The sequence below is a fragment of the Echinococcus granulosus genome (genome assembly GCF_000524195.1).
Source record: "Echinococcus granulosus chromosome Unknown EG_S00230, whole genome shotgun sequence".
NCBI lineage: Eukaryota > Metazoa > Platyhelminthes > Cestoda > Cyclophyllidea > Taeniidae > Echinococcus > Echinococcus granulosus.
Window position 1 is genome coordinate 5,148 of NW_020170610.1, and position 14,825 is coordinate 19,972.

Sequence of the window (14,825 nt, forward strand, 5' to 3'; positions counted from 1 at the left end):
GCTTCGGTCATGGGTAGTCTACATCGCTCTACCGAACGACAGAATTGATAGCGGGTCATGTCGGCCTTTTCTCACAATCAGTCAATCCGTGTGTGTCCAAAGGGCAGATATGGTAGAGTTTGGTTATATAATTGGTAACAACAAGCAACTCTGAGAGATCATATTTTGTGCAAATGTTTCAACTGGTTTTTGTTACTCGTTCGAAGGGAATGTGCGTTTTCTCACTGTGAGCATGAAGTGTTGGTAAAGCGATGAAGTGATATTCAACAGTTGGATAGATCCCAGGCACTGCAGCCACACCTCACCTAATATTCCTTTCAGTAATCCTTGGATTTTGATTCAAGCACCATAGGCGTGACTGCAGTCGTCCCTTCATGGCATCACAATGTGCCGATGTTTCAAAAACTTCTTCAGTCTTGACTTACTGTTGACTGTGGATAGAATAGTCAATGAATAATTTAAGTAATGGTGCCAAAATGGTTTCAAGAGGTCTGATGGATAGCTTAAAGGTTGAAATCTGTTTGCAAGATGAGCAAGGAAGGAAGTGTAAAATAGATGTTCTATCAAATGGCCATGAATTCTTCAGCGTGTGGAACTGTTCGGGGTAATGTAATGCAATTGGCAGTTGTTATGGGACAGCAGCACCGCATCAGAGCACTACGTTCAGCACTCACTCATGCTGATGTAGATTTGTGGCCTCCAGCCCTCAATAGATGCTCAACTGATGTTCTGATTCGGCACCCCAACCACTATTTCATGGTCCTCCTTTAATAGGCACCTAGTCGTTGTCGGGTGGGTGTAGAGCAGCAAACCATTTTGATCTATGCCTCCGTTGTTCCATTCTCTAATTCGATGGTGACGTTGGGTTGCATGTTGCAAGTTCCCTTCACCAGCACTTCCTCGTGCACGCATATGGCAGCTGCACACGATTATGATCTGTGAAGAGTGAACCCACTTAGTTTATGCATTTACAGTTGCGTCGGCGCTAATTCAAAAGATTATTTAATTGGGGATTACGAGTTGAGTTGTCTGCTGCAAGCAGTTATTGCGATAGTGCACAGGGACAAAAATCTCACCAGTATTACTGAGATGTCTGCGATGAAATGAACTCGATACTCACCCTCTTATCGTGTGTTTATTTAGGAGAACATAATCCTCGTGGTAGAACTTTGTTGTAATTTCAGTGCCCCTTTTATTTCAAAGTTAAATACGACTGCCTACCTATTCCAGGTTTCAGTTCTAGCTCACCAAAGCAATTTTTAAAGAGTGATGGAATATTTGAATAACTTACTACATCATTGTAATGTTTAGAAAAATTAGCACCGAATTAGAATTCCGCATATCTTTGGTAGTGCAGGTTTCAATTAAAATTGTGCACACTCCCCTTCAGCTCCACTAGTCTAGTGCAATGGAATTGAAGGAGAGTCATTCCCAAATCAATGGCGGATTTATTGCTTGGGGAGCAAACGCAAGCTCCGATAATAAGTTATAGTTAAAATCCTAAAAATTAAATCATGAGGTTATACTTCGTAGTTATTATCTTGTTCATATCCAATCATGCGTTGATAGATGGAAAAACGGCTTTACAATTGCCTTTTATTCAAGGCAAACCTTAGAAGGTAGTCATCATTGCTTGTGTTTTAAGGGTAATCCACTAGGAAATCTACTAAGTCCTCTAGTTTTTTACACGACACTTAACATCGCTAAGTTTTATGGTCTGATAGTATTTTGCTTTCGATTTCATCGAAGCTTATCAACTCCAGGCAAACCTTTAGTTTGCAAAGGCTAACAAGATTTCGCTATTTCCCAAGTGATGACTTCTCCCTCCCAAGACGCCAAGAACATCATCCGATATCCATGATGATGATACGATGATAAGTTGCCTTGTGCCTTGTATGCAAAATATAATCGCACTTGGTGGATTTACAAAGTAGCTCTCCTCGCTCATAGAACAGAGGAGCAAAGTCACATTTTGGGGATGGTTCATTTTTCCTCGGACTGTGTGCAATTGAATCAGTCAATCTGCACTTTAGAATTAAGAAACAATAAGATTAAGCTGTTGCATGCAGAAATTTCTTCATTCAGCACCGACCTGCCTACACCAAATTCATCGTTTTGTGTGCCCTGAACGATCCAAAGCATTGTATTTCAAGTAGCTGGCGACTGTTCTGTAACAACATGTATCGCACAAAAAGCAAAGTGTGTCACCCCTGTAGTCACTATTTCAGGGCTCCTTCAGGGCTTCCTCCCATCCACATCTATTCACCTGATGGAAGTGGGTAGATCTGCTCATAACCCAGTGCTGCATACCATTCTAGATTGGGGTAGGAGGAAATTCAGTAGGACTTCGCCTCATCCCACACAAGATTAGTGCCGCATCGCTTGAGCTTCATTACAATTTCAACGACGAAACAAGATCATTAACAGTGACAGGGTTAATTCAGAGTATATTAGGTGTAAGTACTAAGTAACTGTACAATTTTTCATTGCACCCTCAAATTGTCCGCCTTTTGTATGTCCTCATTACCCACTTTCAACATATACCAAGCACCCATTGGAGAACTGCAACCCAACTTAGAACCGTAAATCGCCCTTACTTCCAAAGTTGCGTTAAAATAGACTTAAAATCGAACAAAGGCACTTGTCTGAGAGCTCAAGTGTTTATTCGCACTAATTTATTTGCCGCTGTGTTTGCATCCAGGGCACTGGCATTTCCCACCCTTGGTGCAGGCCTCACAGCAGTTGCATCCGTCGTGTTCTGCAATGAGTAGAGAAAAATGCAATTCCAAATGAACATGTCCGAACCAATTCTGAGATATCTACAGCAATATTGCCACTTACCAAACATGCTGTTCGATTCAAATTAATCGATGGATCGCAGTAGCGAATGTCAGTTTATTTATACCAGATGGAGTGACCTTGCACTCAGCTTAACGCCAATGAAATGTGCAACCAATGGAGACCACTAAGATTGGTTGAGAGTGAAAAGCCAAATGGATCTCTCCAACAGTACAACTAGCAGGGAGGAACTAACATGGCAGTACATTTGCATTACTTGATTTTGAATACTGTATCAGACAGGCGCATATTCATAACGTGAAAACTGGAAAAGATGAGTTTATTAATGCTGTCTCGGTAGTAAGTAAAATTGCAAAGTGGAGGTGTCAGAGAGGGTTTGAGTACAAAAGGTCGTATTTTGCGACTAAAGCGCCTGCACATTTTCTGTCCCCTCGACAGTATTTATGAGCACTGCCACTGGAATGGAATAAGGCGTAAGGTAGGGGAGGTAGGTGGGTAGTCTGCTGTGCATCAATCGTGTATTTGGGTGAAGGTGGACATTGTTTCTGCCTACTAGGTAAATCTGCCAATCATATGTAATTTTGTGAGGCTGACCTGGACTTTCAGCCGCCATTTCTTATGTAGGTAACACTTGCGTGCAATGGACTCTGAGGCAAATTTACGCTGCTCAGGTATCCTTTAGCATAGCAAGTCAAATGCATTGCTTATTCTAAATATCTGCGCAAGACTTAAGATTCCCTTTGTCAAAGATCAAATGTGATAGTTTCAACCCATATTTAAATGAACTCAGTTTGTAGACAAGTCTATTGTCGTTGGAGCACTAAATTCCGGTTCCCCTGTGAGTTACCAGATGCGTGCTTTCCCTTCACCTCCCCAAGGCCAATGCCAACCTTACAACTCACTTTGCTTAGCTTTAAAATGGGTGATTATTACTCCCCTTCTCTTTGTTAATGGTGTTTACTTGGTGACTATACAGAGGTGCAGACATAGAAGCAAGTGGAAGGTGAAGTCCACTCCTTACTGTCACACATGAGGTAACGAAATGACCGATCGAATTGTGAGGATTTCACCGACCCTATTACCTTTCGATTATTAGAACTCGAACATTTTACAGAAATCTGCCATCTGACTCTCATCACCAAGCATTCATGGCAATCAGGCTAGTTGCATTTATTGTGTATGTAGGTGCTATTCACAATGAACCCACCCCTTCATAAAAGGACTGTTGTAGACATTCGGTGTGGTCACAACTACTGCGAATGCGCAAGGCATATCCGCATTTCCCCATTTGTGGGAAGTCTTATTAATAATTGAGCAATTTACTGACTGGATGACATGTGTACTCTTTCAACAGTATTTCGACGCTTTGTCTTGATTAGAAACCGCAAAACATTTATTGAAACGACTAACGGTTTACTTTGAAATAGTTTTGTGGGGTTGAGGCAAGTGAGTTTTCATGGTCTTTGTACAATTGACTTGACTTTTGAAAGGCCTCTTTGATATCACAGATTCATATCACATGAAGTTGACTTGTGGTCGCCAAGACCCACAGACTAAAATGCTGGGTCTGAGTCATAGAAGAACTTACATACCTCAGTCTGAATGAGCTTTTCGATACCTGTGAAATCACTTATTCGGATATGTACTTGCTACCCTAAACGCTATAAAAATAAGCACCTCCAATGCTACGTGTTGTCTGAAGCACCACTTATATCTGCGAAGTCCACATTGTCGGAGCATTCCCCAAAAATCACTATAAATGTTGTCAACCTCTTCTAATAGGAAATATTCCCACCTTAGTACTTCAGTATGATGTCTAAGTTTACCAGTTCAGAGTGGTAATTTAGGTGAAGAGGAGTTTCATAATTCGAAAAGTGGTGTTTACATTCTGTGCTTTTGCAAGTGTGTCAGTTTTTACTGCTCACTTCGGCTAAATCGAGCACTCCTATGCAATGCGCTGAGGTTACTTTGTGGCACAGCACTGATAATAAAAATGTCACACCTTATTTCAAGATGTGGCTAAGGACCTCGCCGTGATGGGTACAATGACATTGTATAATACGCACCTCACTCTTCCCGATATGTGGACATGTAATTGAGTAGGACATGAGCACACTAGGGCCCCTTCAAATATGTGTGGATCGCGCCAAAACCGCAAGGAAAGTAAAGCAAACGAGTATGGAAGGAGCGATTAGAGGTGGCAAGAGTAGGGCAGCCCCACTTTAAACGCTCCGTCACATACGATAGGTCGAAATAGATCCTATGCCTGAGCGTCATGAGACTGAGAACCCTCGTCTACGACACTAGTTACATTCCTTATCTACTTTTCATCACAGAATGCCTGTCAAGTATGAAGCTACTTTTGGCGTGCATTTAATGACACTTCTCTGATTTTTAACAGTTGTGTGTGTGTTGAGCTACCGCTTCGGTACAACTTTGAACAGCAATTTATGGTAGAAGTAGCTAAAATATGGAAAAAGAAGAAATACTTTAGTAAGTGCAAAATGTTGGCGCTCATCATGCTCTACTCGATAAAAAGCTTTGTTTATTGGGGAAATTGAAGTGTGGCGATAGGACAATTTTTTCCAATTACAGTCTCCATTTCTACTGCCGATGATCCCAGGTAAGTACCATTGGACTTGGTTAGAAATGATTTTCAAGCCTTTTGTGTAATTTTGGTACCATTAAACAGAGAGAGGTAATTTCTGCCAGTTTTGATATGGAATCAATTAATAGATACAATCATTGCCTCCGTCATTAGCAATGCAAAAGAGTTGCGGAAATCCTTCATTAATGCAGCCAGTTTTGAGGAGGTGTGATAGCCACTAAGCAACGCGATTTTACAATTACGCAACGAGATACATGTAATCGTGTGCAGTAGGTAGCATAGAAGGTATTGTGTTGTGCGCTTAAAGGCATTCATACATGAATCCGTTCATGAGTCTCCAGCCATTTCGGAATGGCCAAACAATGGAAAAACAGTAAAATCGGGTACTCGTACGGTAAAAAATAACAAAGAACTTGTTCCGAATGGGCCTGGATTGGTGGACTAGGTTATGCTTGTGCAGTGTAACTCCGAGTGTGGGCTGAGTGGCGATTCGGCATTGAAGTTGACGAAAGCAAGCAAATCTAAGGTCAGTGAAAATTGCATTAATTTTTGATGTAGTCCCACCATTAGTTATTTACTGTCTTCAAGACTTGGGTACGAAAAGATTTGTTAGGATGGATGCACCACACAAAGAGCAGTGTGCCTCGATTCGTTTTAGCATGACATTGTATTTGTGGAACAAAAGATGCCTGGTTTTGTGCGATTCTTACGGATCTCATCGACTTTAGATTATGGAAACTTAAACACTTTAAGGAAATTTCCTATCTGATCCTTACCACCAAGTATTCATGGCAATCCAACAGGCTGCAGTTATTGCGCATGTAGGATCTATTCACAAAGAATTTAGTTTTTCATAAAGGAACTGATGTAGACATTCGGTGTGGTCCCGACTACTGCAAATGAGCAAGGCATATCCGCATTTCCCCATTTGTGGGAAGTCTTATTAATAATTATGCAATTTACTGACTGGATGACATGTGTACTCTTTCAACAGTACTTTAACTCCATTTTGAGCGACGCATGCCTTTTCACAGGCAGTTGTGTTTACATCTCAAACTCATCGCAAACTACACAATTTTTTGGATTTTGGGATAATAGAAAAGGCTGGATCAAATTTTGACTGTGACTTATGATTCCACGCAAGAAAGTTGTAATAGAATGCACGTTTTTTCCCATTCTCCATCCTCTGCTGCCTTCTTCAAACAGCTGAACAGCCAAACACCTATTAATGTTGCGGTCATGATTGGACTGATGCATCCAAGTGGGCGGTTCATCGAAATTTCTAACCTCAATTACTCAACTCTTTGGTCTATGCATTTGCATGCATGCTTGAAATCCCTGTGCAAATGTCTGAGCAATGGCCTCAGAATTTGCAAGAAAGCAGTGCGCTTACTATCAATGATTATGCATGTCAACTAGTTCATGACTAAATCAGCATCTTAATTATGAGCGGAAATATAGTGTGATCGTCTTGTAGAAAGTCAAAAGTGCTACTCCTTTAGCACTTCTAAAGTACTCGTATCGTGACTAAAAGAAGGTAGACTTGTGAAAGCAAAAAGTGCCTTATTCACAAAGAGTACATTTGTTGCACCTACTTTTTCCTTAATAATCCATGCGAGATTTATTTGTTAGGGTAAAAGTGAACTCATTATTTCTGGTGTACTTCGGGTGGGGAAGGAGTGGTCTCAAAAATAAAAGAAAGTTTTTGTAATATTTGTGTTCGAGGCAAATCAAATAATAAAATTTTGCTCATCCTGTTTGGCAAGTAAATTGTTAACCATTTATAAATTGGTAAGATAATTTCAGAAAAGCCTTTTCCTCATTTGGGCATTTGTGGATTACTAATAATGAAGGAGGTGTTATTCCTTCCTAATCAGCCGACAAATTATAAGTTTGAGTGCATTCCAGAAAGGCAAAGCGAGCGCGGACTTGATTCTTGTCAGCACCTCAATAACAACATTTACACTAACACTAATACCAACACGATTTGTTTATTTGCGATAGCGTTTGTTTCTACTTAAACTTTAAGAGTATGCGTTTAGGCATATGTTAGCAATTTTCATACAAATGACTAAACAAATCTGCGTTTATTGTAAGCAATGTGTCCTTACCCTTATTTATGCCTTTTGCTCGTTTTATCAATGGAACTCCTGACTGACAGCATTCTGTAAAGTTCGATTCTATTGTGGATATACGTAGATGTTGGGCGTAATTGTCCAGAGCAGTGCTTTAACTTGGTGTTTGTTCTCGATTTAGTCTTGGTTTTGCCTCCGACTACACGAAGCTTGCAGTTCCGTCTTAAGAAGTGTTTCAATGAAAAAACATTTTACGGACTTATTATCTAGCCTTGAAATGCCCATTGTTTTATCTATGCAACAAAATGTTGCAAAGGTTATGTACACTCAAAGCTAACGAAATTAAATAAAAATAAAGTAAATGCAGAGAGATATTTGGTTTCCGTAAGCAATATAGGTAGCGTTATACTTTTCGCTTTCTAGCAAACTCAGTTATATTGTAGTGGTATCTAGCTAAAAGCATCTATCCGCTTAAATATATAATATATATATATATAAATGTTAGTGGTTAAGGCTACCAAATTGCACACATTTTTAAAATTTTGGGCTTGTATCATGTTACAATATGACAATTTTCTTTAGATAAATTGCCTTGACATCATTACTTAATTTTACTTCAAAAGCCACGCATGCAGAGAGGCAATATCAACTAAGGTATTTCGCAAAAATAGGTTAAGCCTCGTTGTAGGCTTATGTGTGTTTTTGCATTGCGTTCTTTGCCTCCACCAACTTCTACACTTACACGCAAACAAGCAATTGCAAGAATGTAATCACAAAGAGCAGTGTTGCAAATCTCACCTAGTGGATACTCATAACAGCAGTGGATCATTTTATTTACTTACAAACTAAGGCACTATCGGACTTTCACTTTTGAGGTTGGTTATATCACTGCAATAACCTAATGTCCGCGTCAAAGTTAAAAATATCTTTTTCTGTTTCCTGCTAATTTGGATGGTAAAATAGTAAAATAAATAAAAATACATTTTTTCATTTTAATATGCCCTAGTATCTATAACGAATATTGCGATGATATTTTACTGCATTCCTTGCATTATATATGTTACGTGAAGTGCTTTTTCGGGTTTGCATTCTTGAAATGCAACAGCATTTTCCTTCAGTTACTGTACTCTTCATGAGAATGCAGTTTAATTTATTGTACAGAGGTCAGAAGCTACTTCCGATCTCAGCATTTGTTGATGCGGCAGTGTGGTCTTATCAACAAAGTACCAATTCGTTGCACCTCGCGAAACTAGTAACCACATAGGCTTTTGAAATTTTGAACGTAAGTACCAGAAGGTTGAAACACCATAGTGGCAAATGGAAAAATGATGCATGAGCAAATCGGTCTATTCCAAGCATGACTAAAATGACACTTATGGTGTTCACACGTGGAAGCACCCACCTACCCTTAAGCTCTGACATACTCTCATGCAGGCTTTAGTGCTACAGAGAGACTGATCCCAAACAACTTCGGATTGGCATTTGCATCTCTACTTCGAGAGCACCTCAACACAAAATATTGCCAAATTCTCATTACTTCACACTAAATTTGTTAAAAATTTGCTTTGCAATTTTCACGTCAGGTGTGCACGAATATGTCGTCTCTGTTAAACCTGTGCGGAGAAAAGAGTTGCTTCTCCCAGCATAAAAGGAAGAAATTTGTTCATTACGAATATTGTAAGCCACATTACTGTCGCAGCTTACACATGCAATTCAGATGTGAGCAAGGAAAATTTGAATTTGGCAGTATATCTTTTAATAATGTAGGATAAAGGGATGGACTATTGTTTGGACATGCATCTGTCACTTTGACTCCTTCAAGTGCAATCAGTCTGGTCTCCGTCAATCCGATGTAAGGACGGCGCACTTGTGCCGCTACTGTCATATCAACAAAACAAGCTGATTTTTGCGTGCGGTAAATGCTCCTTTCTAAGACTCTTTAACGCATTTTCTGGTTCTCTTCAAAAAACCAAAATGCCTTTAATTTTTCAGATTCCATGTTGTAAATAGTAAGAAATATGATACCAGCTAGAGTCAGATGAACACCCACCATTGCTCTTTTATCAAAATACATTCATTTTGTATTTTGAGTGGGTAAAACTCCGATTTTGATTATTTCTTAAGACACCCTTGATGGAGCACTCTATAATCTAGCTTAATTACAGATTATATGGAGATGAACCACCTGCTGAAAAACCCCACATTACTCTCATTTTAAAAAATATCTATAAATTTAGTAAAATCAACAGTTTTGGAAGATACTACCATCTCTAGCCTAAACAAAGAATATTTATCAAGCTTACGACAAATTTAAAGATTCAAAAGCGATGAAGTTTTCCATTGGATTCACATTTGCACTGACAACTCCATTTTCTGTTCTGAAATATGAGTTTCACTTCGTTTAAGATTCTGTTCTGGAATAAAGAGGGAACAAATGAAGCAAATTGATGAACCTTTATATCTAACACTGATTTCAATAACACTTATTTTTTGTAGCTTATGTAGAAAAGGACTAGGTGGCGACTTTATCTCCTTGCTAATTGCAAAAACGAGTAGAATAGAAGCAGCCAAAATATTTTCTTTAACCACACAGTTTATTGCTGCCATGGAAATTTGTTTGCTGCTTGTGTGATGCGACAGCTCTGCATTACAAATTAACTCCAAATCAGCATCATTATTTTGTAGACAGTGCCAACTTGGGAGGAGGAAAAAGTGGTTTCTTGCTGTACTTGGGTCGGACCACTTGATCAGGGAATATTCTGATTAGGAAATTATATCAAAATAGAGATGAATTCGTAGTTTGAATCTTATGACCACTAATGCTTGGCTATGTTAGCTGTCTTGTCATGAAGACGACGTTTGGCAATGCCGATTATAAGTACAAGAATTTCTGGAAAAGCAAATACAGCATAGACAAGTAATGGTTAGGTATGATCGAAACGCCAAATGATGGCATTCTAATAAATGGCACATGGGAAGAAGTTCATTATTAACAATTAGTTCTGCCGACGGTTTAATCCAAACGATGGGTTGATAATTATCAAGTAGAATTCGTAATGATGGGGACGACTACATTTGCTTTACGGTTAATGTGGATCAGAGACAACATCTGGCATGGCCACGGGTGTGTCGATGTTGAATCACAGGAGAAGTGCTAAAAACCTTTACAAAAAATATAAAAAAATGAGCACGGAATTCTCATGGCAACAATTGGGCGGATGTTTAATAAGGATTATTTTATCCATTGTGGTCAGGACAAGGCCATTAGAGCATGTAATCAGTTATATATGATTGATAGGCAAAAACTGGTAGCTCCGTTCACTGTCAAAAGACGCTATCGTCAAGGTAAAACAATATTAACCACATTTAGTTCAAAGTCATGTATTTGCAATACATCAAATAACTAACACGAGTCTGGCGTATAGACACCGTTTGCAGGAAACACTATTGTAATATATTTGCATTGCTTGATTCTAGATATTGCATCAGACTGGTATAGAACTGTCAAATAAACACTATGAAGGACTAAATAATTGATGATAATTTGACTGCCTGTAAAACTGTACCACAAAAGTGTTAATGACATAGTCTAAAGTGCTTTTTTGCTGCTTTTTATTCAAACTTCTCCGTTTTGTTGAGGAAAACTCGTGTTTCGTCGAAAATAAACATGATTTTTGAGCTACTTCCCTATTTCATACACAAGTTAAATATACTGCTGCTTTTTATTTTGCATAAGGGTGAACTCGCAAAGGCAGTCTGTGATGATTTTATGGGAAATTTCGGCTTTGTTTTAAAGCGTTTACAAGATTCTTTAATTTATTCCGTTTTTACTCAAATGGTGCTTTTTTTTTGTTCATGCCTTTTTTACTTCCAAGTAATCATATTTTTTGCTAGTATGCTCTTTCCTGGCACTTTACATCTGAGTTTGCTGCAACGATATTTCAAGTATGCTGCCAAAAAATATGACTGCTGTCGATTTCACATTATTTTTTCGTAATTTGAGCAATTAACTTGCCTGATACTTGCGTAAATTACTCAAAGAGACGCACAGGATAGTCATCACGATAAGTCTTATTAAAAGGATGTTATGTTTCTTTAAAAGAAAGTCAATGGAAATCTATCTTCCACACCTGTCTTTCGTTCCAAATCCATCAACTTTGAAGGTACTATGGAGTTAATCGTGATTTTCTATACCTCTGATTGGCAAGTACTGACAAAATCAGGTGGCAAACAAAATTCTATGTAGAATTAAATCGATTCAGGAAAACTTTCGGGTAGAAACCGCAAAATCTGTCATTCAATCAACCTTGTATCCTACAATACTTTAAAAAGGGTTATTTACTCTATATATTTATGAAAATGGGGAAATAAATTGCTTCTAACGGACAGTTACAGAAGAGTTGTAGATGATCAGAGGCTTGTTATTGGTCTTTTATTAATGTCCAACAAATTTATTGTTAATTAAGTCAACCACAGCCAAAAATGCTTATGCGACATAAAAATAGAGAAGTATAAGCTGTTATTGTAATAATTCTTTTGTTTATTTAACTTCTCATTTTGGTTAGGCGGACACTAGTGTGATTGCGTATTGTACATTTTCTTGGCTTTGGTGAAGAATGTCATCGCTCCTGATGGTAGGAAGATTATTTTAGGCCAAGTGGTGATGCAATTGTGCAAAGCATCTTTTTCTCCTCCGTATATAGGAAAACCTACTCATGTTTGACCAACAAAGTGCCTGTCACTCAGGCAGTCAGTGCAAATAGCCATAGTTTTCAGTGAAAGCATCTGCCTATTTTCCACCTTTATGACGGTGTTAATTCGTACTGCAGTCGTGTTGGAGTAAGAAGCAAAGTAAGATAAACACGTAAGTAGTCTTGTTCTTATCAGTCTTACATCTGGTAGACAGGGAAAGTTATTTCTGTCTACATAATAGATCTGCCACCTATTTGTTGTTTTACAAACTCGAGCTTGACTTTTGAAGTCCTTTATTGCCAGTAGAAGATGTGATCGCGATGATCACTGAAGCTACATAAAGCTAGTCAGATATTTCCGAGTACAGAAATCCCAATTTATTTTCCGTTTTCATAAAATCCTCCTAAGACTTGAAATTTCTCTTTTCCAAACACGAATGTAGAAAACTCTCCCCTTGTCTGAAGGAGCTCATCATAGAGACCACGCCACTTTTATTCGAGATTCGAATTTTATTTTCCTAGTGGAATTGACCGGATACACGGTTTTACTTCCCTGAAATCATAACATATTTACTAAAAGGACTTACAATGTACTCTGCATCTCTTTTTAATTGAGGAAGCAAATAAGCTTTAACCGAAGATTCGTGGTTTTATTGGACTTTGTAAGTGCGAGTTGACTCATTTAGGAAGCACCTTTGAAAGCACTGCTTCCTACCACATGACTCAGACTCATGATCGCGAAGACCTGCAGACTGAAATGCTGCATCTGCAACACCAAAATTCACATTCACCTAGTCTGTTACACCTTTTGCAACTCTCCAGTAGCCTATTCAGAAGCTCACTTATTACACAAAACGCCATTTTAACAAACAGCTTCAAAGCTGTGTGTTGTCTAAAGCATCACTAGAATCTGAAAAAAGGTAAGTTAGGTGCCCATTATTAAGGATTCCATTCAAATGATTGCAATTGTTGTTGTGCCTTTCACAGGATATATTCCCAACTCTGTGATTCGACATGATGTGCAAGTCCACCAGTACAGAGCTTTCATCGAAGTGAAGAAGGGAGCAATGGTTGCGAAAGTGGTGGGTTTCATTCTGTGGCTTCTTATATATAGGCCATCTTTAACACTCTTTCCATCTAAATCCAGCCATATACTTTGTAATTGACTAAAGTTGACTTTCGGCACAACAATTTTATATTCAAAGTGCCACTTCCCCTAACCTTACCAACACGTGGATATGCATTTGATTAGGATGTGGGCACGCTAGACCCTCTTCAAATCTGTATGGATCGTGCCAAAAACACACCGAGGGACAGCAACCGGGTACGAAAGGAGCAATTGGAGGCGATGCGAGTGGAGGCAGCCCGCTTTAAGCTCTCCGCCATCTACAACGAGTCAAAAAAGATTCTCCGCCTGCTAGAACGAATTCCTGAGCAGCATGAGACTGAAAGTCATCACCTACGCTGTGAGTTCCCTTCTGCCACTATTTCTCAACACACAATGACTGCCAAGTTTAAAATGAAAGGCAAAGGGCATCTGTCATTGCTTAACCACCACGTTCAAATTTACCTCTATTGCGCAGTTAACGCAGCTTCTGAGGTATGCAACATGTCAGGAGGGAATTAGGCCACGGGTTTTGTGCAACATCAGCCACTAATTCACAGAAAATAGGTGCTTAGATATAGAAAAAAGGGGAAAGAACGTAGTTGCAAATGCATTATGCTGAATCTTAGCATGCACTAAGTATGCAATTCAGTTTACATGGTACATTCATTTTCTTTGTCTATTTTATGCTAGCAATAAAGCACGTGGTCGTATTCACGCCAAACCTGGCTTTAGTTCGTGGTCCTCCAATTGTAGAGTACACTTTGTGGAATAAGTATGCCACATCTTGAGCGGTTAGAAGTACCGAAGCAGGTCAAGGTTAGGGATGCATAAGTTGCCACATACTGATAACCGGTAGGCCCCAGATCGCAATCTAAACGCTTACACACACTGGTAATCCAAACTTATAAGGTTGCCAGTAGGGTCAGCTGAATGTGGTTTCATTTAATGCCTCTAAGGTAATCAAAATCCTGGGAACGTGCATTTAGAAATACGACTATTTCGTCTCTGATTTCTCTCCTGGCATGCAAATCACCGAATGCGTTGCTCACAGTCTCAGAGTACCCGTTAGCTACTAATCCGAGTGGTCGTGTCTTTAAATTTGGTCGTTATATGAACTTGAGATCTTCTTTAACTAGACTAAATAAGCAACAGTGGATGTTCACGACCTCATGGGAGCTACTGGGAGGGTTGATTTGTTAGTCATTCTTGCCATCGACAACTAAATAAAATAAACTACAATTATTTAACTCTGGAAGGTATTAAGTTATTTTCTCTTTTCCAATTTTGCAACCGGCTTAAATAGGCTCATAAGTAGATCTATAACTACATCCTAGGTGTAGGTGAATGTTTACAAAATCCCGTCCCACGTGCTACCACGAAGCCATTCCAATGATTGCTTAACACAATTTTATGGAAACCCATTCCAATGCAGAGGACATTCAAGTGTGAGGCGGTTTAGACCAGGATTCCTAATTTTTGAGAAGACTGAATTGCACGCGAAGCCAATACATTTGCAACATATTTTTTTTCCCCATACAGTAAAA

The 14,825-nt window shown here is 39.0% G+C and overlaps 2 protein-coding genes across 2 annotated transcripts in view; both read left to right on the forward strand. All coding sequences in view use genetic code 11, as the record gives it.

Moving 5' to 3' along the window:
* Window positions 1-449: 449 nt before the first annotated feature.
* On the forward strand, window positions 450-6,135 carry EGR_10529 (hypothetical protein; the record flags this gene model as incomplete). The annotated part of the gene is made up of 5 exons (XM_024499778.1): window positions 450-604; window positions 1,534-1,619; window positions 4,629-4,701; window positions 5,201-5,292; window positions 5,966-6,135. 5 exons carry the CDS (start codon window positions 450-452, stop codon window positions 6,133-6,135), a joined length of 576 nt encoding a protein of 191 aa, XP_024345804.1.
* Window positions 6,136-11,149: 5,014 nt separating this feature from the next.
* EGR_10530 (hypothetical protein) overlaps window positions 11,150-14,825 on the forward strand; it is a gene marked incomplete at both ends in the record, with an annotated part of 10,403 nt that continues 6,727 nt past the window's right edge. The window contains 2 exons of the mRNA XM_024499779.1: window positions 11,150-11,427; window positions 13,055-13,093. Coding sequence (XP_024345805.1) covers window positions 11,150-11,427; window positions 13,055-13,093 — 317 coding nt within the window. The remainder of the gene's footprint in view (window positions 11,428-13,054; window positions 13,094-14,825) is intronic.